The 25,034-nt window shown below is 34.2% G+C and overlaps 1 protein-coding gene across 4 annotated transcripts in view; it reads left to right on the top strand.

Moving 5' to 3' along the window:
• Positions 1-24,226, top strand: part of TTK (TTK protein kinase) — a 38,274-nt gene extending 14,048 nt beyond the window's left edge. For 2 of the 4 annotated variants that reach the window (XM_074368703.1, XM_074368701.1), the window contains exons 12-22: positions 6,093-6,226; positions 7,628-7,754; positions 10,445-10,537; positions 14,581-14,738; positions 14,873-15,024; positions 16,057-16,181; positions 17,794-17,874; positions 21,266-21,442; positions 21,794-21,878; positions 22,201-22,298; positions 23,716-24,226. In XM_074368703.1, the coding sequence (XP_074224804.1) occupies positions 6,093-6,226; positions 7,628-7,754; positions 10,445-10,537; positions 14,581-14,738; positions 14,873-15,024; positions 16,057-16,181; positions 17,794-17,874; positions 21,266-21,442; positions 21,794-21,878; positions 22,201-22,298; positions 23,716-23,802 (1,317 nt within the window). In that variant the 3' untranslated portion in view covers positions 23,803-24,226. Of the gene's footprint in view, positions 1-6,089; positions 6,227-7,627; positions 7,755-10,444; positions 10,538-14,580; positions 14,739-14,872; positions 15,025-16,056; positions 16,182-17,793; positions 17,875-21,265; positions 21,443-21,793; positions 21,879-22,200; positions 22,299-23,715 lie in introns of all 4 variants that reach the window. The other 2 variants (XM_074368702.1, XM_074368700.1) reach the window with 1 other exon arrangement.
• The last annotated feature ends 808 nt before the right edge of the window (positions 24,227-25,034 follow it).

The raw sequence follows: 25,034 nt of genomic DNA, 5'->3' as shown, positions 1-25,034 counted from the left end.
CTTTTGAACTGTAACAGCAATGCTAAAAAATTGCAACAGAGACCATCTGGCCTATACAGCTAAAAAGTTTACTATCTTGCCTTTTATAGAAAACCATATGCTGATCCCTGAACCAGTGCAATGCTTTACCAAACATTTGACAATTTCCTATTGTCATCCTCATGGATAAAATAGAAAAATATACAGTAGACAAAGTTAATCATAACAGGCTGAATGATCATACCCAGTGACTAGGGTCCATTTTCCATTTCAGAGGGAATGATCTGGTAGACTACTGGAGCACCATACCTGTATATAGTCCATGCCTATACTTTCCTCATTCTTACTTTTCAGTTATATTCTCAATAAAACAAAATATTTATTTTTCATAAAAATGTGTCTATATTCATAGGCAACAAGTTTATTACAATTTTTTCTTAAATTTAAATTTTTTTATTGAAGTATAGTTGATATACAATGTTTCAGGTGTACAGCAAAGTGATTCAGTTATACATTTATGTGTTCTTTTTCAGATTCTTTTCCATTATAGGTTATTACAAGATACTGAATACAGTCCCTTGTGCTGTACAGAGGTCCTTGTTTATCCATTTTACGTATAGTAGTGTGTATCTGTTAATCCCAGTTTCCATTATCCCCCACTCCTTTCTGCTTTGGTAACCATAAGTTCCTTTTCTATGTCTGTGAATGTAGTTCTGTTTTGTAAATAAGTTCATTTGTATCATTGTTTTAGATTTTACATATAAATGATATATAATATTTGTTCTTCTTTATCCGACTTCACTTAATATGATCATCTCTAGGTCCATCCGTATTGTTGCAAATGGCATTATTTCATTCATTTTTTATGGCTGAGTAACATCCCATTATACATATACACCACATCTCCTTTATCCATTCATCTGTTGTTGGACATTTAGATAGCTTCCATGTCTTGGCAACTGTAAATAGTGCTGCAGTGAACATTGGGATGCGTATATCTTTTCAAATTTTTTTGTTTTTCCTGGTTACATGCCCAGGAGTGGGGTTGCTGGAGCATATATATGGTAGTTATTTTTAGTTTTTTAGGGAACCTCCATACCATTCTGTATAGTGGCTACACCAATTTACATTCCCACCAACAGAATAAGATGGTTCCTTTTTCTCCACACCCTCTCCAGCATTTAGTATTTGTAGACTTTTTGATGATGGCCATTCTGAACAATGTAAGGTGATAACCTCATTGTGGTTTTGATTTGATTTTTTGCTAATAATTAGCAATGTTGAGCATCCTTCCATGTGCCTGCTGGGTATCTGTATGTCTTCTCTGTAGAAATATCTATTTTGATCTTCTGCCCATTTTTTTTATTGGGTTGGGGTTTTTTTGATATTAATCTATATGAGCTGTATGTATGTTTTGGAAATTAATCCCTTGTCAGTCACATAGTTTGCAAATATTTTCTCCCATTCCGTATGTTGTCTTTTCATTTGGATTATGGTTTCCTTTAATGTGTAAAATCTTTTAAGTTGAACTAAATCCCCTTTGTTTATTTTTGCATTTCCCTGATGATTAGTGATGTAGAGGATCTCTTCATATATCTGTTGGCTATTTGCATATCTTCTATGGAAAAATATCTAATCAGGTCCTTTGTCCATTTTTAAATTGGTTGACTTTTAGTTGTGTGAGTTCATTGTGTATTTTGTATATTAACCCCTTATTGGATAGTAGTCTGCAAATATTTTCTCTTATTCCATAGATTGCCTTTTCATTTTGTTGATGGTTTCCTTTGCTGTGCAGAAGCTTTTTAGATTGATGTGGTCCCACTTATTTTTGCTTTTGTTGTCTTTGTTTTTGGTGTCAGATCCAAAAATCATGCTAAGACCTGTCTCAAGGAACTTACAGCCTATGTTTTCTTCTAGAATTTTTATGTTTTCATGTCTTACATTCAAGTCGTTAATTCATTTTGAGTTAATCTTTGTGTGTGATGTTAGAAAGTAGTCCAGTTTCATTCTTTTGCATGTGGCTCTCCAGGTTTTTCCCATTGTATATTTTTGACTGTTGTAAATTAATTTACCTTATGTCTTTGAGTTTGTTCCTGGGCTCTTTATTCTGTTCCATTGATCTATGTGTCTTTTTTTTATGCCAATACCATACTGTCTTGATTACTACAGCTTTGTAATATGGTTTGAAATCAGGGAACATGATGTCTTCAGCTTTGTTTTTCTTTCTCAAGATTGCTTTGGCTATTCAGGGTTTTCTGTGGTTCCATATGAATTTTTGTGGTTCCATATGAATTTTAGGATTGTTCTGTGGAAAATGCCATTGGGATTTTGATAGGAATTGCATTGAATCAGTAGACTGCTTTGTGTAGTGTGAACATTTTAACAATATTCTTCCAATCCATGAACACAGAATATCTTTCTATTATATGTGTCTTCAATTTCTGTCATCAGTGTCTTATAGTTTTCTATATACAAGTCTTTTATCTCCTTGCTTAAATTTATTCTTAGGTATTTCAGTCTTTTTGATGAGATTGTTTTCTTCATTTCTTTTCCTGATAGTTATTAGTGTATAGAAGTGTAACAGACTTTTGTATGTTGATTTTGTGTCCTGCAACTTTACTGAATTTACTAATTATTTCTAACAGTTTTTGGTGGAGTTTTTAGAGTTTTCTATATATAATATCATGTCATCTGCAAATAGTGCAATAGTTTTTTTTCCTCCTCTTCAATTTGGATTTCTTTAATTTTTGTTTCTTGCTTAGTTGCTGTGGCTAGGACTTCAATACTGGGTTGAGTAAAAATAGTGAGAGTGGGCATCCTAGTCTTGTTTGTGATCCTATAAGAAAAGCTTTCATCTTTTCACCATTGAGTATGATGCTGTGGGTTTATCATACATGGCCTTTATTATGTTGAGATATGTTCCCTCTGAAAAATAAATATTTTTCAAAATAAAATAATCATAGTGAAGAGAGTGATACTGTTTTATATTTTTTATAATTTATTTAATGGTTGGCTTAACAGAAGACTGGATTTTTTTAATATCTGCTTTTCCATACAATCTATTTCATTATCACATGCTTTATAGCCTTGAGGAAACTCCAGTACATACTCATGAAAGCATGAAAATGAAAAGGGCAAGTAATGTCTTAATATGACTATGAAAATAGTTTTAACCTCTCAGACTCCCTGAAAGGATCTTAGGAATCCCCCTCCTTCTGCTATTCCTGGATTACTCTTTGAGAACTGTTGATCTAAGCAGTGGAGTAGATAACAAATGTTAGGTGAGATGCATCCTGACAGGTTGAATCATGGACAAAGAGCATCTCTTCTTTTTTTCTTTTTACATCTTGTAAACCAATAGGATGGTAAGGGACTCAAAACTATTTATTTGTCATTAGGGAAATGCAAATCAAAACCACAATGAGATATCATTTCCCACACACCAAGATGACTGTAATTGAAAATTGACAATAATAAGTGTTGGTGAAGATGTGGACAAACTGGAACCTTCATACACTGTTGGTGAGAATGTAACATGGTACAATCACTTGGAAAATGGTATGGCAGTTCCTCAAAAGGTTAAACATACAGTTTTCCTGTGTCATCCCACAATTCCACTCCTAGTTATATACTGAATAAAATTGAAAATATAGATCTACACAAAAACTTGTACATGAATGTTCACAGTAGCATTGTTCATAATTGCCAAAATGTAAAAGTAACCCAAATATCTATCAACTAGTGAGTGAATAAGCAAAATGTGGTTCTCTGATTTTATTATTTCATTTTATTATTCAATAATTAAAAGTAATGAAGTATTGATAGATGTTACAACATGGATGAACCTTGAAAACATGCTAAGTGATATAAGCCTGTCACAAAAGGCCATATATTTTGTGATCCCTTTTATAAGAAATGTCCAGAATAGGCAAATCTGCAGAGACCAAAAGTAGATTAGTGGTTGCCAGAGCCCGGGGGGAGAATGGGGGTGACTACTAATACAGAGTTTCTTCTTAGGATGATGAAAATGTTCTGTAATTAAATAGGGGTGATGATTGCATACTCTTGTGAATATATTAAAAAGCACTGAACGGTACACTTAGGGAAAAAAGAGGAAAACTAGGCAGTTTCACAAGGTCGCTGCTTTTCCAGCCACTCTCTCAAGTGCAGGCTGTTTTGTCTCACATCTCACTTACCTGCTACAAGCTCCCCATAGTTATATCCAGATCATTTCCTCTCTTGCAAAAACCCTGCCCTTTTGAAGCTTCTGCCTTTTGGATATATCATCCTCTTAGCTGCTTGTTGCCATCATCTCTGAACATCCTAGCGACTCCCCATCAGTCTTTGAAAATATCAGGCTCTGGATCACTTCTTTCAACTTCAGCCCAACTGAAGGATGGGCTGCCATCCTTTTTTGTTAACTTCTATACCCCTGTGTTATCACTAGTCCTGCACCTGACCTCCAAATCTATAACTTCTTCCTCCCTCGTGACCAGTTTCTTAATTTCACCTTAGCTACCCATTCCTGTATCCTCAATTCTGATCTCCAAAATCTCAAAGGCAAACATCCACTCTATGACTACAATCTTTACTTTCCTTGCTTAATAATCTTACTACCGCAGTTTCTCCTGACCACTATTCCAAATATGTACATGTGAGGAAATCTTAAATGAAATGGACAATTTATCCAGGAAAAGAGATACAGTGGCCATGATAGATATCTTCAAAAACTCAAGGGGCTGAAATGTTCAAAGCAGTGTAGATTTCTCCACTGTGGTTCTCCAGAGCATAACGTGGACCAGTGGGTTGAAAGTATAATAAAGAAACTGAATTAATCCAATATCTGTGAATACTTTCTAATAACTAAAGCTGTCCCCAAATTGAAGTTGAACTTGCATAAGCAGTAGTGAGCACTTAGTTACTAATAGCATTCAAGCAAAAATGGTTTGCAGGGCTTGGCAAAATTTTTCTGTAAAAGCTCCGTGGCCTTTGCAGGCCAGATGGTCACTGGTGCAACTACTGAACTCTGCCATTATCACATGAAAACAGCCATAGACAATATGTAAACAAATGGACCGTGCTCTAATACAACTTTATTTACAAAACAGGCGGCAGGCCAGATTCAGCCTAGGGCTGTAATTTGCTGATCTGCGGTAGACGATGTTCATTCATCATTACTGCTTTGGGACTTGTATAACATAAATTCTACAAGGTTTATGTCTCTTACAAGGGAGAAGAACACTTGATAGGTATTTGCCATTTCAGATTTTGTTAAATCATTAGTATTTGGCCATTTTCCCTCCAGACATAAAAGTAGGAAATATAGTTTTATTGATTAAAGAAAGACTAGTTTTCAGAAGCACAGAGTACTTGTTTTTTTTGTTTTTGTTTTTGTTTTTTGATATAATGTTTCCTTTAATCATTAACTTAGAAAACTGAAGAAGAAAAGAGAAACCTATTGTATTCACCCATGTTTTTAGTTTACTGTCCCCTTTCTTCTTTTCTGATGTTCCAAGTCTCCTTTTATCTTTTTCTTTCTGTTTAGAGAAGTTTTTAAGCCATTCTTATAAAGTAAGTCTGCTGGCAACAATTTCTTTTAGTTTTTCTTATCTGAGAATGTTTTTATTTCCCCTTCATTTCTGGAGGATATTTTACTGGATATAGGATTCTGGGTTTACAGTTTTTTTCTTTCAGCACCTGAAAAATGCCACGACACTTTCTTCTGGCCTCCATGGTTTCTGATGGAAGCTCAGTTGCCATTCTAATTGTTGTTCCCTTATAGGTACAAAGTACTTGTTTAGATAATAAAAGTTCAATGCTAGTTAGAATAGCCTTGATGAGAGAGGATATTAGATCCTAGTTTGTTAAACGATGCTCTGTGCTTTCCCTCTACTTGTAATCTCTTTGAGCAAAATAAAGCAGGCTTCAGAATTTAGAGTAAAAGAGTTATACTAAAAAGTTATTGAAAGTCTGGAATATATATGTCTATTTTAGCATGCTTTTGTATTTCATATTTTTACTTTCTTTTAGAAGTTATAATGTCTGTGAGACTGTTTATAGGTGACTAATTAAAAGCCCTAAATCATGATTATTTTTTTATTTTGGTTTAGCAGAAACAAACCACTTTTCAGCAACATGCCTTTTCAGTTTCAAAACAGTCGCCACCAATATCGACACCTAAATGGATTAACCCCAAATCTATTTGTAAGACACCCAGCAACAGTGCCTTGGATGATTACATGAGCTGGTAATTACTTTTGGTTCTTAGCTTGGTACTATAAAAATAACAGGGGCTTTGGGACCAGACAGATCTGGAAGTGAATACTGCTCTGCCACTGTAAAGACTTCGAATTCCTGTTATTTTTCTCAGCATCAGGTTTTTCATCAGTAAAAGGGCAGAGGAAGGTGACTATGAATATATTTTTAAGGATTGTTGTGACAATCTCTGTCCTATGTGATATGCTCTATACTTTTATACATATATGTCTATAGGCAGTACCTGTAAATACTATAAGTCTGCAGAACTTCTTGATGATCATGCATTGCTGCATAGATACCTCTTTGTAACTGAGAGAGAGATTTTAAAGGTTAACATTCTTACAGCTGATAAATGGTAGATATATTTTATAGCAAAGGAGGTGTTGATTAGAGGGTGATGGTTTCCGAAAGAGGTTGGTGGTCTGGGTCACATAGTTCTGGTGGTGTTCAAGACTGGAGAGGGTGGCAGGGAGGGGTGAGTGAAGAAGTTGGATAGTCGGTGCTGATTGACAGAGAACACAAAGGATATTACAAAAGCCAGTTAATGGCATTTCAAAGGAAGAAAAAAAGTGATGTAGCATAGCACATCCTTCAACTAGTAGCTATATTTTTAATGTATTTTTTAATGTCTTAGAGGATTACTGGAGTCCATGATGCCTTTTGCTTTTCATTTTCTTAATGTAATCCTTGATTTTAGTTAGAACTGGCCTTGGGGTTTTATAACCAAGTCTCTTACTTAATACAATTTTGCTTTATATTACCTCATTTTCATACACTTAGAATATTTTAAAGAATGACTGCTAACTAAAATAGTGGTATAGTTATTTCTTGTGAAGTTAGATTGTTTAGTGGCAACAGATATTTGTAGAATTCCTTTGTATCAAGCACTGTTCTTGATTTAGAAGATACAGTAGTGAATAAGACAAGCAAAGCACAAATGTGAGCTGAACAGCTTTATGCTCAAAGGCCAAACTACTCTGATGTAATTGGCTTTCAGATACTTCCATTGGTGGTTATAGAACATTATTGTTAAAAAGCATTTATAAAATCTATGATTGGCTTGGGCTGAGCTTTGCCTTGGCTAAATTCCTATCAAATAACTCCAACTCCATATTTTAAATGCCATCTTATGTATTTTAATAAAAAGAATTTCTTATCTGCGAACAAACAAGAGTTCTTTCTTGTTTAAGAAAGAATTCCCCCAAAATGAAATTTTTGGTGATGGTGTATCTAGGATAAATAACTCAGCTGTATTTTGAAAATTGACTTGGATTCTGCTTGATGTATCACATTAAAATTGGTATCTACCTTTTTAAAGCATACAAAATCTGAGTGACAATCTTGTTGTTAAAACTTTGCATGTTTTAAATTTTTAAAATATCTTTACTAGTTTTAGAACTCCAGTTGTAAAGAATGACTTTCCACCTGCTTGTCAGTTATCAACACCGTATAGCCAACTTGCCTATTTCCAGCAGCAACAGCAGCAAATTCCTGTTACTCCACTTCAAAATTTACAGGTTTGATAAGCTTTATTTATGATGGTATAATTTAAGTTATGAGCAATTTCAAAGATTTTTATCTTTACAGCATCTAATTGTTGAGAAAGGTGCTAAGGACTTGTCCATTCTTAGTCCCATCAGGCAAAACTCGTTTCTGATATCCTCATAAGGGTACCTCATGTTTGAAAGGTTAGTTACTGAAGAAGCTAATTAAGCTTTTTCCATTAACTAACCCAGAGTATCTAGTTTGAATCGCTAGATAGAAGTTATTTTGTAATCTAGGTTATTTTTTTATTCCATTTAACTATGTAAGCCAGCTGGTAGTGAGCAGCCTTATTTCATTATCTGATTAATATACAAGTAAATTTTTAAGGATATCAGAATAGAAATACTGGATGCTATTCGAATATATTATAAAGTAATTATTATAAAATAAGATTAAAATGTTTACTGGTGAGGCAATTGCATTGCCATCTGGAAAAAATGTGTTTAGGCACTCTCTTGACATTAATACTAAAGTTAGTTTATAATAACTACTTGAGTAGGAGCTTAATATTGGTAGAAAGTATAGCTTTGAAGAGAAACTGCTTGGTCTTGACTCGGCCTCACTACTTATCAGCTATGTGACCTTTTGCAAGTTAATTAAACTCTCTGTGCCCATTTCCTCATCTATAAAATAAGGATAATAGAGCTATCTACCCCATAGGATGAATGTGAAGATTAAATTAGTTAATATATATGTAACTCTTACAACAGAGCCTGATGTTTAGTAAATAATAAAAGTTAGTAGCAATTGTTTAATAGAACAGCAAAAAAAAACCAAAAACGAAAAAACCCAAACAAACCACAAGTAGTTAACTAATCAAGAGATTTTAATCAAGAAATTAAAAAATTAGCTGACAGAAAGTAGAACAGTTGTTACCAGGGGCTTGAGGGAGGGAGGGAGAAATGGGAGTTATTGTTTAATGGGTGTAGAATTTCAATAGAAGATGGTGAGAAGTTCGGGAGATGGATGCTGATAATGGTTGCACAACAATGTGAATGTATTTAATGCCTCTGAATTGTATACTTAAAAATGATTAAAATGGTAAATTTTATGTTATATAAATTTTACCACAGTTTTTTCAATGATGGAACAAAAAAAATTAGCTGCCAATAGGTTATACTAACTATGGAAAGAGGTAATAGTATTTTGAGGGTTGAATCAGCAGTGTAATAAATTACAAAGGAGACAGAGAAAGAGGATCAGGCTTGCCCATACATTGATTCAGAACACCTTTATTGAGCTATCACTCATGTCAGGCTCTGTTTGAGTTGAAATCTAAATGTCAAGCCAGACATGACCAAGTGAAGGGCCGAGGAACCAGTGTCTGGAGGAAATTGAAAAGAGGCTGGAGTGTGGTCAGCTCAGGAAGGAGCAGGGGTGATCCTGACGGTTCTGCAGGGCCCTTTATGTTTTACCGTAAAAGGGATGGGAAGCTGTGGAACAGGTGGGAGCAGGGAAGTGAAATGATCTTATTTGCATTTGGAGGAAATCCCTCTGGCCACAGTGAAGACGATGCTAAGGCTTGGGGGATGTCCCCTGTAGGAAACTGGACTTCATGTTGGTGTTGAGTCAGAATTACTTTATTCCAAAAACTGTCAGCAGTTAGGTGGAAGGACGTTAAACTGCTTTCTTCCCTCTCAGAAATGTTCAGCTTAAGGACAAGAGGGAGCTCCAAAAGGAAGAGTGGGGAGAGGGTAGCAAAGACCCCTGATGAAATTACAACTCAGTGAAAAATAAGGGGTACATATTTCAAAGCCTAACACACTCTTAGAGAACACATGTTTCATGACTCAACAGTGTGTTTCTTTCAACCCTGGAAGTTAAAGAAATTAGAATCCTTATCTTCTATATGATATAGAAGGAGAGCACATGAGAAATAGTCTACAATTGAGATCTAAAGCAGGACTTGGATGAATGAGGTTTATTCAGACCTTGTTTCAACTTGGTCAATCAGCTACTCAGGGCCTCTCTGTGTCTTCAGCTTCCTTGACAGCTCAGAATAAGTCCTCACAGCACTCCACCTATTGAAAGCATCTGTAGGTCCACGGAGAGCTTTAGCATCAGGGAAGGGAAGAAGGGGCACGTTGTATAGTACATTGGTTGAGAGTTTGCTAAGGAAGATGCTAATATTCAAATTAATCAACTTACTGAATATCACCCAGCAAAAAGGGGACATCGCTGAAATTTGCATTTGTCTGATTGACACTGGAACTCTTAGGACCTTAGCACACTGCTTCCTTTATAACGTAATCCTAAATGAGAAAAAAAGAGTATGGATGAAGTTGTGTTAATATACGTAAGTAAAGAACTTTGCGTAAGAAAAAAGAATAGATGTGAAAGATGAAAAGTAATGGCTTATGAGTTTGTGTGTTGGATATTAAGTGAGTTTTTCTCCCTTTAAGTTTTCTATTTATGTATTTATGTTAAGAAGTAAAGGCAAGTTAGATGGCCAGTCTTTGGAACTTTGCCTATATATTCATTTAATAAGTTTTTTTCTTTGGCTAAAGTATGTAGAGAAATTGCCTCTTTAAAATATTGGGACATATCTAATTACTTAAGATTTCAGATAATTTCAAAATTGGAAGCATTTCACTGTACTAAATGCAAGCTAGTTTCTAAAGCATGTTCTTCGAATCGTTGACTATGTATTTTAATTATTTAGATTTCAGCATCCTCTTCAACAAATGAATGCATTTCGGTTAAAGGAAAAATATATTCCATATTGAAGCAGATAGGAAGTGGAGGTTCAAGTAAGGTAAGTATCTTAAATAAGGAATGAATAAAAATGTTTTAAACTTTAGTTTCTTTGTCTTTTTATCTTCTGGGTCCTTTTTCTTAACTTCTAGAGACCCGTATTTCCCTTGAGCCAAAAAGTCCTTCTCATCCCCTTCTCCCATCCCCTCCCCTCAACAAATGGTGTATTTCTTCAGACCTGTCTCTCACTTCCAGTTCCCTGTTCTTCTCTGCAGTGTCCTATGATTCCATATTTCGTCTCTAAATAACATTAACATTGACTTGGGGATAGCAAATGATAGCTATGTATCATCCCAAAAGAACCTTTCTAAAAGTAAGTCAGACTGTGATATAAATAATTAATATGCCTAGGATGATTTAGCAGAGTTTTTGATTAATGGGTTTTGTTTTTGAGTTTCTCATTTCATAAAGAGTTTAGTAACAAATGGATTTCTAGAATTGAAATAGATCATTTCCTAAATTTATCTGAGTTCTAAATTTATATTGTTCTGATTCTCTGGAGGGAAGGCATCTCAAAAGAGTATTGTCTAAACTTACCATCTTCAGTTCTTCTCATTCTGTCCTCTTAAATCCATGTAAATCAGAGTTTCACTTTTACCTTTATTACTCAACAAAACAACTGTTATCAGAATCACCAGTGACCCCCATATTTTTGCCAAAACTAATTAACTCTGATTCTAGTTTACTTAGCATTTGGGACAGTCGATTATTCTTTTCTTGTTGAAGGTTTTTTTTCCACTTGGCCTCTTTCAGTGTTCCTCTTCTCCAGTTGGCCGTTCCTTTCCTGTCTTCCTCATGTCCCTGATGTCAGTGGTGCAATGCCTCTGAGCTCAGTCCTTGACCTCTTTTCTTCTCTCTAAACTCACTCACTCACTTGCTGCTCTTATCCAGTCTCATGGTTTTACGTACCATGTTTGTGCTGATAATTCCCAAACTTCTATTTCCAGCTCAAACTTCTCTGTTGAATTCCAGACTTGCATATCCGACTTGACTGCCCAGCATCTCTTTCTGGGTGTCTGTGAGATATTTAGAACTTAGTATATCCCAAGCAGAACTCTTGCTTCATAGTCTTTGCCATTTCAGTAAATTGGCAACTTCATTCTTCCAATTGCCAGGCCCAAAACACTGAGGTCAACATTGACTCCACTTACTCTCACACCTTCGTCTAGCCAATCAGCAGTCTTGTTGATTCTACCTCAAAACATATCCAGAATCTCACTGTTCCTCACTACCTTCACCATTATCCCTTTGGCCAAAGCAACTTTATCTTTTACCTGGATTGTTACAATAGCCTTCTAACCAGTCTCACTGAATCAGCCCTTGCTGTCCTGCTTTATTTTAACGTAAGAGTTGATTTTCCTCCAGATATCCTCACATGTTTGCTCAAGTGTCCTCTCAATCAGGCCTTCGTTGACTGCATTCTAAAACTGCAGCTCCTGCCTTCCAGTCAGCACTGAGCTCCATTCCCCTCTCCTGCCTTATTTTTCTCTGTAGCTGATCTTCCAGTGTGCTCTGTAATTCACTTATTGGGTTTTGTCGTTTGTGTCCCCTTGCACTTGACTGTGAGTTCCATCGAGATAGGGATGTTCGTGTGGTTTGCTCACCGATGTTTGCTCCATTGTCTAGAACAGTGCCTCCGACACAGCAGAGCTTGAGGTATTTGTTGAGTGAATGGACTGTCCCTCGCTTCTCTAAGTTGTCAAGGATGATATCTGAAACAAAGCCTGCTGGGTTCATTTTAAGGTTTACTGTGATTTATGAATAAGGTGTGTTCATTACCACGTGTAGCTATTGTTCAATAGTATCAGTTTCTTTTCTGCATACATTTCCTTTGTTCTTTCCCTTGCCCCACATTTTAGGTGTGGCAATAAAGGAACAATGCAATTGATTTTTATCAACATATTTATTTATTTAGTAGCATGTCTTCAGAAGATGTAGAATAATCTTAACAGTGTTTGAAATATTTTTCCTTGGCAGATAATGAAGGTGTAAGCTTACTAAAGTCAAGGGCCAAGTGACAAAGCTATGACTGGCCCATATTTTCTTAGTGCAATTAAATTATTGTTTCATTCTTGTGATGGCATTGACAAAATCATCCTGCCTCAGGGGAAAGAGGGTAACATGCTTAATGAAACTAACACCATTATCCTCTGTCTAGTCTAGAATTTAGACAATGACCAGCTTATACGGTATCTAAAATAGATAAACAACAAGTTTACACTGTATAGCACAGGGAACTATATTCAGTATCTTGTAGTAACTTATGTTGAAAAAGAATATAAAAACGAATATATGTCTGTTTGTGTATGACTGAAACATTGCGCTGTACACCAGAAATTGACACAACATTGTAAACTATACTTCATTAAATATATATACATATATATACACGTACATGTATATAGATAGATAGACAGACAGACAGATACACACACACACACACATATACACACACAAATAAAAAAAAGTCATGGAGCTAATAGGAATGGTCAAAGCACCGATGTTTCTAGTTCATTCATTAACTTTCCATGAAACTGACAAATTATAACTCTGACACTATCTCTGAAATGGAAATAAAGGCTCCCTAATCCATCTCATCAGTTATTGCAAGAGTTTTGCTGGAGCAGGGCAATAATGGAGTAAAAGCATATAATGCAAAAAGTTGATTTAAAAGTTTTCATTTACTCAAAACTTTTGAAGATCTTTAATACCCTGCAAATCTTTTTTTCCCCATATGCCTAACAACTTCAGTATGTTTTGAAACATCCACTTTCTTCTGTCCTAATTGTCTTTAATGATGGTAGCTAACATTTGCTCCACTCCAAACACGTCACCTCAGCCATCCTTCCAACCCAGTATGGTAGGTACTGCTAACAACGTTTTAATTGTATTAAAACAGAATAGTAGATACTCTCAGCTCTCTGAGATTTATAACGTTGTTTACCTTATACAAAATGACTTTATGCTGTTTTAAAATTACTTTTCTCTTTCCTTGCTACTTTCTGCGCCTCTTGCCGTATCACTGTTTTATGCCCTTCCCCCTCTAATTTGTTTTGTGTGCAAGTAAAACCAGTAATACTTTGGTAGAGTTTTGCATTTAAAATAGAAGGAACTAAGCTGTACCTGCCAGACTGATGGATTCTGCTTATCAGTGCAGTTGCAATGCATGAACCTCATAAACACTTTGGCTCTTTTCTTGTTCCTTGCCAGTATCTGCTGGGTAGTCAAGGTTAGATGGCCTTCAGATAAATGATGTTTTACTTCAATGTGTCAAGAGATGAATGAATATAATTTTTCTTGCTTGCACTGGCATTTTGTATTTGAATTCTTGCATTTTAGAAGCCCCATTCCTGCTGTGTGTTTGCTGAAAGTTAGACACATTGGCAGTGTTTTCGAAATGTGTTATCTTTTCTAAATGTATTTTATATATATAAAATATATATATATATATCTGCCCTATCGATATTGCTTTGAGTTTGACTGTCATTACAGCCAGAGCAGTTTGACCTGGACCTCAGCTTGCTTACAGGAACATCTTGTTCCTGTCAGGTTGATTGTGAAAATTGGACCTGATCTGCTTTTTACAATCAAGCATTACTGATAGCTTACAATTAGTGCATATTTTTAAACATTCTCTACCACATAAATGAAATGGAATAAACACCATCTATGAAATGAACTGACACTTTATTACAGCCCTTAGTCTTTAGCATTTTTTAATGTCTTTTTCTAAGGTTATTTCCCTGGTTGTAGCATCTAACAGAGTGTTAGGAATGTATATGAAATTTAAATTGCCTTTCTTATATATTGATACAGAAATATTTTAGTTTATGCCTGTGAGTCATTGAATGCCCATCATTGTAGGTAGTTCAGAATGTACTATTACTCTCCTAACATGTTTTTTCCCCTCTATACTCAAAATAAGCGCAGACATTTTAAATTATTCACATCAATAATCCTTAACCTAAGATTCTAATAAATGTAGAAATACTGTGACAATGTGTAAATAGCGCATTCTAAACTCTCCCTTGTTCTGCTCTATAGGTATTTCAGGTGCTGAATGAAAAGAAGCAGATACATGCTATAAAGTATGTGAACTTAGAAGAAGCAGATAGCCAAACAATTGATAGTTACCGGAATGAAATTGCTTATTTGAATAAACTACAACAACATAGTGATAAAATCATTCGGCTTTATGATTAGTAAGAATTTTTTTTTTTAATTTAAAAAGAAAACTGTTTTTTGGCTTTAATTCTTAAGATAAATACTTAGTAAGTCTTAATAGTATAACCTAACTGTTTATTGTTCTGTTGTTTTTGTTTGTTTTTAATGGCAGTGAAATCACGGACCAGTACATCTACATGGTAATGGAGTGTGGAAATATTGATCTTAATAGTTGGCTTAAAAAGAAAAAATCCATCGATCCATGGGAACGCAAGAGTTACTGGAAAAATATGTTGGAGGCAGTTCACACAATTCATCAGCATGGTATTTTAAAAATCTCTTCATATTTAAAATTAAAATATTCACTAATAGTCTCATCTTAGAGAAATAAACCTATAATTTTAAATTGGTTATTGACCCTTTTAGACTAGATAAACCAAATATTTGGAAGTTTATTTAATAAGGATGATGGGGAAAAACCATTTCTTTAAAACACTGTTTAAGCAAAGAATATGGGGCATGAACTCAAGTCCCCACATCCATAAAACATCTATAACAAAATCTTTCTCAGTATTAACACAGTCCATAATCCTGGGTGTCCAAATGCTTGGATTGTAGCAGATCTGAGGCCTTGGGGTTCAGGCATCCTGAAAATTGGAGGTGTTTATTTCACTCATTCTCCTAGTCATTTTGTATTGTGTATTTTTTGTGGGAGTTTTTTTTTTTTTTTTTTAACTATAAGCTCTACATTCTGGTTGGTTGTTTTACTTTACTTGGTCTTGTTCTTTTTAGGGCTTCTTTACCTTTATCTTATCTTTATTTTAAATAATTGTTAATGTGGATAATTGTAAATTGTCTCCTTGCATCTCCCTTCCTATGAGTTAAAAGATAATTCACCAGTGGTCAGGGTCAGGCTGTAAGGATGGAGGTGTCAGGAGCACTAGGTCCTGTGATGGCAGTGTGATCTGGCAGGTCTCTCGTGGGCAGTGAATCACAGTGGTGAAGAGCATACACTCTGAAAACCAGACCACACGGGTTCAATTCATGACACTGTTTCTTAGGCTGTGTGACCTTGAACAAATTACATACACTCTTTGCCTTAGTTTCCTCAACTAAAAATGGGGAAAATAATAGTACTCACCTCAGTGTTAGTATGAGGGTTAAATGATTCAATACAAGCAACAAACTTAGAATAGTGCCTGGCACGTAGCTGATGCTATATGTTTGCAGAATATATTAAAAATAAATACTAAATTTGATTGACTAAAGGAATCAACTCAGTGAGTAGATTGTGAAGTTTTTTGTGCTTAGAATATTTTACATGGTCTAATATTATAATGAATTTTTATTTTGAAGGTATTGTTCACAGTGATCTGAAACCTGCTAACTTTCTGATAGTTGATGGAATGCTCAAGTTAATTGATTTTGGAATTGCAAACCAAATGCAACCAGATACAACAAGTATTGTTAAAGACTCTCAGGTAAGACTTAATGGATGGTTGGTTACCACACAGTAGAGTCCAGTTCCTTTTTACTTGTGTGTATTATTTTGCTTATGAGGATTTTATTTTTACCTACCTCATTTTTCAAAGGATTTGAAGCCTTTTTACAAGAATAGATACTATAACTATACAAACAAATTAAAACTATGATTAATACAATTTAGTATAGAAAGTCAAGGTCCAGTAGAAATACATCCAGCAATTTTGAATGATTTTCCTGTAGCTGAGATAGAGAAGCGGTAATGTCTGCCTTGGAAATCATCTTGGTCATTATCTAAAATTCACCTGAAACTGTCTCAGTTTCCTGATAGCAGTCTCAGTTTGTCTCAGTTTCCTGGTAGCAACCAAAGAGAGAATTGCAGTTACATGTTTTTCACTGCCCCTGAAGTCATATTATTTCATTCTTGCAGAGAAGTAAAGCTTTCCCTGTCATTTAAATTTGAAAAAAAATTCTTAAGTGGGCCTTCATATTGGAAGCACATTAATAAATACTGTACTCAACTGCATTTTTATAATAGGATATGCAATAGCAATCTTTTTTAATTGTTCTGCAATATGCTTTTATTGTTTTACAAAATTACACATATAGAAAAGCCTTCTTTGTTATTTGACTGCATATTGACAAACCATAATTTTTTTTTTTGACAAACCATAATTTATATAAGCAATCTTCTATTGATAGATGTCTAGACGGGGTTCCTCTACCCTCACGTGTACAGTGAAGTGCTATACACATTGGTCATAGACATATGCATATATGTGAGTGTCTGCCTAAGCCTGTATCTGTAGCAGTTGTCCCCCCAAAAACAGATGATAACAACCAAAGAAGGACTGAAAATAATCCTGCTTGGAGCCAAGACCATATATTCCATGTATCCAGATTTCTGATGTGGATCTGCCTTAATCCTAGGTTTTTTTAGGAGCAGATGAACAGCATGCCCTTTAAACAATTCTGTTTGATAGTCACTTCTTTTTACATCAAAAATATGGCTGAACATTTAGTTGTAAATCAGCTTGAAGACATCTATGGGAAGGTTCTAAAGTGCAGATATTCCATGTTTGAAAGCAGAACTGTTTATTTTAGAATAGAATGAATTCATAGTAAGGAAGGCATAATCCTATTATGGAAATTGTTGCATGATTTAGATACACATCCCATCTCTATTTGAACATGAGCCCAGGGAATACTTAGAGACAAAGCTAGATTTTGGTTGGTTGGTTGAGTTTAGAAAAATGTTCTTGGTCTATTCCAGGACAGAAATAAGTGCTTAATCAATTCCTTCAAAGTTTATGGCCATTAATATAATTTTATCCTGGACAGTTGTATGGTAGATGCCCACCATAATCTTAAAAATAGCTCAGCATTCTGAAAGGAGTCAATTTTCTGATTATGAACCAAATTTATTTTGCTGGAGTTGCAAAGAAATTTGTGTCTTAGTATTTTTGTCAGTTACTTGAGTTTTTCAGATATATTACTGAAATCTAATTATCTAAGTTTCCAAGAATCTGACATTCGTGTTTTGAAAAAAATCTAAAACAGAATGAATTACTTCCACTGATTCGTGTTCTCTGTGATCTGTTTGACAAGTAGGTTGGTACAGTTAATTATATGCCACCAGAAGCAATCAAAGATATGTCTTCCTCAAGAGAGAATGGGAAATCCAAATCAAAGGTACTGTAAAGGTTACTTACATCTCATTTATCTGGCACCAATAGTAAGTGGACCAGTCTCTGAATAAACTTAATAGATAACTGAAAGTTATTTCCTTAAATTCTAAAACTTTTTAGGCCATTACAGAGACCTTGCTGTCTTAAGCAGATTGTCATGGGATTCAATTTTACCCTTTATTGACTTGAGATTGTTCTTTTAATATTGTGCTTTTAATATCATGTTGCCTCACGGTGAGCTCCTATAAGAAATGCACATAAGATTTTTTTTGAATTCTAAAATTAGAGGGAAAAACAGAAGACTAAATCAACTCTGATATGGACACTTTAAGTAACATTGAATTGATAACCTTTGAAGTCTTTTTTTGTTTTGTTTCAAAAAGTTGTTGGAATCCTCTCTGATGCTTACATTTATTTCTTACCATTTCTTCGTTTGTGAATTTTACATTTCCTAGTACAACTCTAGTACGTAATTTTTCCCAGCTACTTTTCCACTTATTTCACCATCTGAGTGAGCTTTTGTGTTAGCCTCATTGGTGCCCTTGTTGGGTCCGTTTTGCCTGCCCTGGTGCCCACAGCTTCTGGGCTAATCTTTCTTTCTCTACAGCAGTGTAACCAAGTGGATAACAAGCACGCTGTGCAATACCTGCGTTCAAGTCATAGATCTCCTCTTCATTATCAGCTGTCTCTGTGACTTAACATGGCTAATTTCCTCATCTGTAAATGAGGCTTACAAATAGTACCTGTTTTAAAAGTAATTGAGAGGGGGAGGGTATAGCTCAAGTGGCAGAGCGCATGCTTAGCATGTACAAGGTCCTGGGTTCAATCCTCAGTACCTCCTCTAAAAAAATAAAATTAGTAGATAAACCTAAAAAAGCACACACACCCCAAAATTAATTAATTAAAGTAATTGAGAATTAAATGAGAAAGAATATAAAGCACTTAGTACATCATCCAGCTCTACACAGTTGCTCCGTAACTGCTTTCACTTACTGAATTATATTTTCCTTTCTAGAAAATTGTGGCTTCCAAATTTCTTTCCAAATAACTGGCATAAAATTATGCCAAATAGTCTCTCTTTGTAAAAATTCTTTTTATATCTCTTTAGCTTCTCTTTTTCTTTGAATACTTAGATTCGTTGTCTTTCTCTTTTGTGTTTCTCTTCATTAGATTTGCCATGGTTTTGTTAACTTTAAAGAACCAAGTCTTAATTTTATTTATTTATTTGGGGGAAGGGTAGTAATTAGGTTTTTTCAATTTATTTTTAATGGAGACACTGGAAACGGCACCCCAGACCTTGTGCATGCTAAGCACACACTCTACCGCTGAACTATACTCTCCCCCTTGACTTAATTTATTAATTCTGTTTTCATTTGTTTTCTAATTAATTTCTGCTTTTATCTTTGTTATTTGTATCCCCTTTAGGTTTTTTTCCCCCTAGCTTCTGCATTTAAATAACTGCTTATTTAATTTTAGTATTCTTGCTTATAAGTAAAACGTTAAAACTGAATTTTACTTTAGCTGCTACTTATATGTTTTACTGTAGTGTTTCTTATTTTCATTAATTTCCAAAATTTTTAATTTCAGTTTTAAAATTGCTTTATTCTTTTTTACTTTAAAATAAAATTTATTTTGAACTGCATGTAGCGTTCAGATTTTTTTCAGCTATCAACTCAGTACTTTATTATGTAGTATTGGTAAATGTCAGTTCAATTGAATCACCTGCTGTCCAGTGGCCTTAGTGGTTCTGAATAGAAGATAAATTTTTATCCTGACATGTGGGGTAATCCTTGACATGAAAGAGCCCAAAACCCCTCCCAATCTAGCTCCGTTCTCGAATTGCTTTCCAGTGAACACCTGCTGGCTACTTGGGATTTCTGTTGTGAGGTCTGGCAGTCACGTTTGTTCCTTCCCTCTGCTCCAGACACCTCTACCATGCCGGACTTGTGGGTGGTGGTGGTTTGTCGACATTCTCATCCTGGGGTTCCCTGGTTCTGCTGTCAGTATTTTCCATATGTTTATGATTTTGTTACCAGGCTGCTCTGTCTTCTGGGGATTTGCAGAATTTGAGAAACTGGGCTTCCACAGCCACTGCCCTTTTCCCAGAATCTGAAATTCTTTTTAATCCATGATTTAGTATTTAGAAATGGACTTAAATTTTAAGTGATTAAATTGGAGGAAGAAGAGGTTTTGTTTGTTTTGTTTGTTTTGTTTTTTAATTTTCAGTTTGCTTTGTGTTCAGATAATGGAATCTATTCTATCTGTTATGTTCTGAAAGGGATGTTAAAACCCAACTCCCTTCAAAGATTTTAATATAGGTTTTTGCTCAGTTTAGTTCTATTGAATGTAGTTTCAGTGCATAGAATTTCATAACTATCCTCTCTTCTTGGGTGACTGTACCTTTTATCACTATAAAATGGCTTTTTCTCTTAAAAGCATTTTGCCGTGTCCTTTTCCTAATATTAACATTGCTGTCTCTGTTTTCTTTTCCTGTTTTTTTTCCTTTTTGCATTTGGTTATATGGCTATTTCTTTTCTACCTTTCTGTGTCATCTGGTTTAGATTAATCTTTTGTGGAAAGCATGTGGTTCCCTTTTGTTTTAATGTGTACTGAGTATCCATCTTTTAAAAGAGGAGTCTAGCCATTCTCATTTATTATGCCCACTGCTGTTTGGTCTTATTCATGTTCTTTTTAAAGTCAAAAGTGTAATTGTAATATTGCATTATTTCTGATGAAATTATTTAATACAAAGAATATTTAGTAATAAGTAATATTTATTGAGTACTTACTGTAACCAGAAACCATTCTCTACGCTTACCCGTATCTCATGGTTATATTATTTAATACACATGAAAATATACTTTAATTTTTTCTGTTTTAGAGGTGAGAACACAGAGATGCATAGAAATACCAGCTAGTGATAAGGCCAGGATTCAAGCCCAGCCCAGCCTGGCTCTATAGTTTGTGTTCTTGGGTTTAGGATAGCTCAACTTAAATAACTTTTTAAAAATCTATACATACTTATATATTATGAATTTATGTAAAAGTTTATTGTAATCCAGGAATTTGGGGGAAAACAAATAAATTTAAAATTTGCAATTATGCTTTTTAGTTTTATATTTTCACAGGCTGATAAGAATGTAATTTTTTTTTGGTTGAAATATTTTAATTATGAGTTTGTTGAATGATATAAAGTGAAACTCATCTCTTTTGATAAAATAATCAAATGGAATAAAAACTAGAAAAGAATGTTTTGTTGTATGAACATAGTCTAATACTTGTACATTTACTGAGGTTTAGTAATGATTTTAAATATTAGGGTGTATATGTTTGTATATATAATATTCTTTTAATTTTATATTAAAATGACAGTAACTTTTTTTTTTTAAACTTAGATAAGCCCCAAAAGTGATGTTTGGTCCTTAGGCTGCATTTTGTACTACATGACTTACGGGAAAACACCGTTTCAGCATATAATTAATCAGATTTCTAAATTACATGCCATAATTGACCCTAATCATGAAATTGAATTTCCTGATATTCCAGAGAAAGATCTTCAAGATGTGTTAAAGGTAATATAAATAGTATATGGTTATAGAATAACTGTATTTCATATAGTACTTAATGGTTTACTTAAAGAAATAGCTGAAATGATTGGAATTATGTAACTGGCTTAGATATAACTAATCTATTGAAAGGAATTGCTGACTGAATTAGCTTTTTAAGGAATGTGAATTTCACTTTGAAGATATTTTAAAACTTATGAATATTTGGGGATTTTGCCAAAATGACTTGTAAAATCTTGTAATTTCTAAGTAGACTCTCTAGAAAGCAACTTCTATAATATGATGTGATCTGGGAAAATATCAATATTGCATGAGAAAATGTGCTTTTTTAAAAAAAATTAATCTTTATGTTTACAGTGTTGTTTAATAAGAGACCCTAAACAGAGGATATCCATTCCTGAGCTTCTGGCACATCGATATGTCCAGATTCAAACCCATCCAGGTACTTCTTTAAAAATAAATTTATTACTAAATTGCTAATATAAACAGCCTTTTAACTGTAATGAAAAACAGAGTCTGAATTGGCTGTTCTTTTCCTGCCTGCTTTCTTCCTTAAGGAAGCTCCTTAATGCTAAATACAAAAATAAATGAAATCACCTTTCTTTAGCCTGGCATTCATTTTTACTTACCCTAGGTAAGGGGTTATGATCAGTGATAAATTACAGGAATGCCAGTTATTGTGCTATTATTAAACAGAATACATATTTATATATGAACTAATGTTTTCCTTATTTGATACCAGCGTGTTATTATATTTTTTACAGGAAACCAGATGGCCAAAGGAACCACTGAGGAAATGAAACATGTTCTGGGCCAACTTGTTTGTCTGAATTCTCCTAACTCCATCCTGAGAGCTGCTAAAGTAAGTATGTCTGTTCTCTGTCTACGCTAATTTTAATTGTTTTGCATAAGTTAATGAGTTAGACACTTAAACAGGTAATCCAAAGGAAAGCTAGCCCAACCATCAGATCAGCTATAAAGTATTTTACTATATTTAATAATTAAAATGTGATTTTTGACAAATATTTATTTGATTTACATTCTTATTGTGCAGACAGCACAATTGAAAATGGATTGTCATGTAAGGTACATTCAAAGGATTACTCTCAGGTCTTAACTGGAATAAATTTAATAATATCTTTCATATCAACACCATTTTTAATACAGCTTTTCAACGGGCTTCTTCTAGACAATTTTTTTCTTAAACCATATTTATCACATGCAGGGGATTCCTGTGAAGCTGTATGTAGCAATCAGTACATTTCTCAAAGCAAGTGTCTCAAGCCCTTGAGTCTCCCAATCTGCACCCTGATTTTCGGATCTCACCGCCATCAAACTCCTAGTCATTTCTAGAACACTATGTATGTTTATTCACCTTAGTTACTAATTATATAGTTCAGATAATGTTATTGTAAAATTATGGGAGCTTAAACTAAAAACATTCTTAGCTCTCTGGATCGGGGGAAAGCCAATCTAAGATGTTAAGAACTTGGATACATTTGTGGAGAAATTTATAATATATTCACTATTGTATTTGCATTCATATGATATAAGGTAAATTTTTTTCTGAAGTTTTCTTAAGTGCTGATAGCTAAATCAATGGCTTTAGGAATTAAAATTGGGCAAAATTTGTTTTGTAATTTTTCTCTGTATTTCATATCTCTGTGGTTTAAATTTCTACCAGTGTATTGTTTAAAGCCTTTAATAAGTAAAATTGAGGTTTATTAGTTATCTTTATCAGTAAGGTTATGTGATCCTTGATGGCAAAGATATCTTTCTTTCATTTTCATAAATTAGATGTTGACTAGCCTTAAATCCTTTATTAATACATAGATTTTAATATAGCTAATTATGCATATCTATATAATAATTGTATGATTTTTTTAAATGTCCTCTGTTTATTAGTTTAAATATCAGCTGAAAGTATATTGCCTGATGAGAATATTTTACAGTATAGGAATTTACCTAAGACTGGCTTTATTTAAGAAAAAGTAAGGGAGATCAAGAAGGCCTTGAGGATGCACATATATATTCTTACAGCTGTTGCATTTTTTCCTACAGAAAGATTATGCCACATGTCATGATAGGTGATTCTTAAGCCAAGCTAGGTGTTTAAATTTTTTAATTATCTCTTACAGTTTATAAAATAATTTCCTAATTATAAGAATAAGAGAGAAATTTATTACAGAGTAGAATATGTAAAGTTGTATTTATTAATCTGATATGATAATACATTGAATTTTAAAAGTTACAAAGCAAATTTATGTTTTTAATTTCAGACTTTATATGAACACTACAGTGGTGGTGAAAGTCATGATTCCTCTTCATCATCTAAGACTTTTGAAAAAAAATGGGGGAAAAAATGATTTGCAGCTACTCATAAACTGTCAGGTGTCACCTGTACAATGTACTGGACTTTCATACCCTTGAATCTCTTGGAGATCTCTTGAAGATAACTTCACTCTGAAATATCATTGGCAGAAAATTTCAGTGGATTATCCTCAAAAGAAAACTGTAAAAACAATAACCAGAAATGGCACTGTATATATTAAATTGTAGAACTGTTTTCTCTTTTATGCTTTCCTGTAAATCTACTTGATATTGTTTCACACTTGGAATAGTGGGTAGAAAACTGAAATATATTCTGAAGAACTATGTACATAAGGTTTTGTATAGTATAAAATGACACTAAAATGTCAAAGTTGTAAAATTGTTTTCTTCGTGCAAATGTATTATTGGTGTGGCAACAGAATTCTTAATTAATAAAAATAGGATTAAGGGAAAACATGAGAGTAGACCTAGTAAATGAACTTCAGGGGGAAAAATTCCAAAGGGTTTGAATTCTAAAATAGATTTCCTAAATTGTTTTATGGCACTGATAATAATAGTCCAGAGTTTTAGGGCCGTATTTGGCTCTTTTAATTCTCCCTTTGACTCTTCATAACATCTGTTGTTTTTGGTGGTCAGAGTATCATGCTGGATCCTGTGATGGTAGGCTGTATAGGGCGTGACCTCATTGTACGACTCACTTGGTAATGAGTTATTACAAATGTGGTCCCAGAATTTCTGACTCTGAATCTAACAGATTAATGAAAGATGTTACAATGTAGTATTCTTTTCCCCAATTTTTCTCTAGATTTCAATAGACCTTTTTAAATTAAGACTTTATTTTTAAAACAGTTTTAGATTTACAGCAAAATCGAAGGAAAGGTACAGAGATTTCTGGTTTAACCTCTGCCCCAAACATGCATAGCCTCCCTCCTCCATTATCAACATCCCCCACCGGAGTGGTACTTTTGTTACATTTCATGAACCTACACTGACACATCATAACAATCACCCAAAGTCCATGGTATACATTACGCTTCACTCTTGGTACGCATTCTATGGACTTGGACAAACATATAATAACATGTATCCATCATTATACAATTATAAGAGTATTTTCACTGCCCCCCAAATTCTCTGTGCTCCAGCTAGTCTTCCCTCCGGTACCCTCAACCCCTGGCAACTGCTGATCTTTTTACTGTCTCCATAATTTTGCCCTTTCAAGAACGGCAGAGTTGGAATTATACAGTATGTAGCCCTTCAGATTAGC

This window comes from Camelus bactrianus, chromosome 8 (assembly GCF_048773025.1).
Source record: "Camelus bactrianus isolate YW-2024 breed Bactrian camel chromosome 8, ASM4877302v1, whole genome shotgun sequence".
NCBI classification, from domain to species: domain Eukaryota; kingdom Metazoa; phylum Chordata; class Mammalia; order Artiodactyla; family Camelidae; genus Camelus; species Camelus bactrianus.
This window is presented reverse-complemented; position numbering and strand designations above follow the sequence as displayed.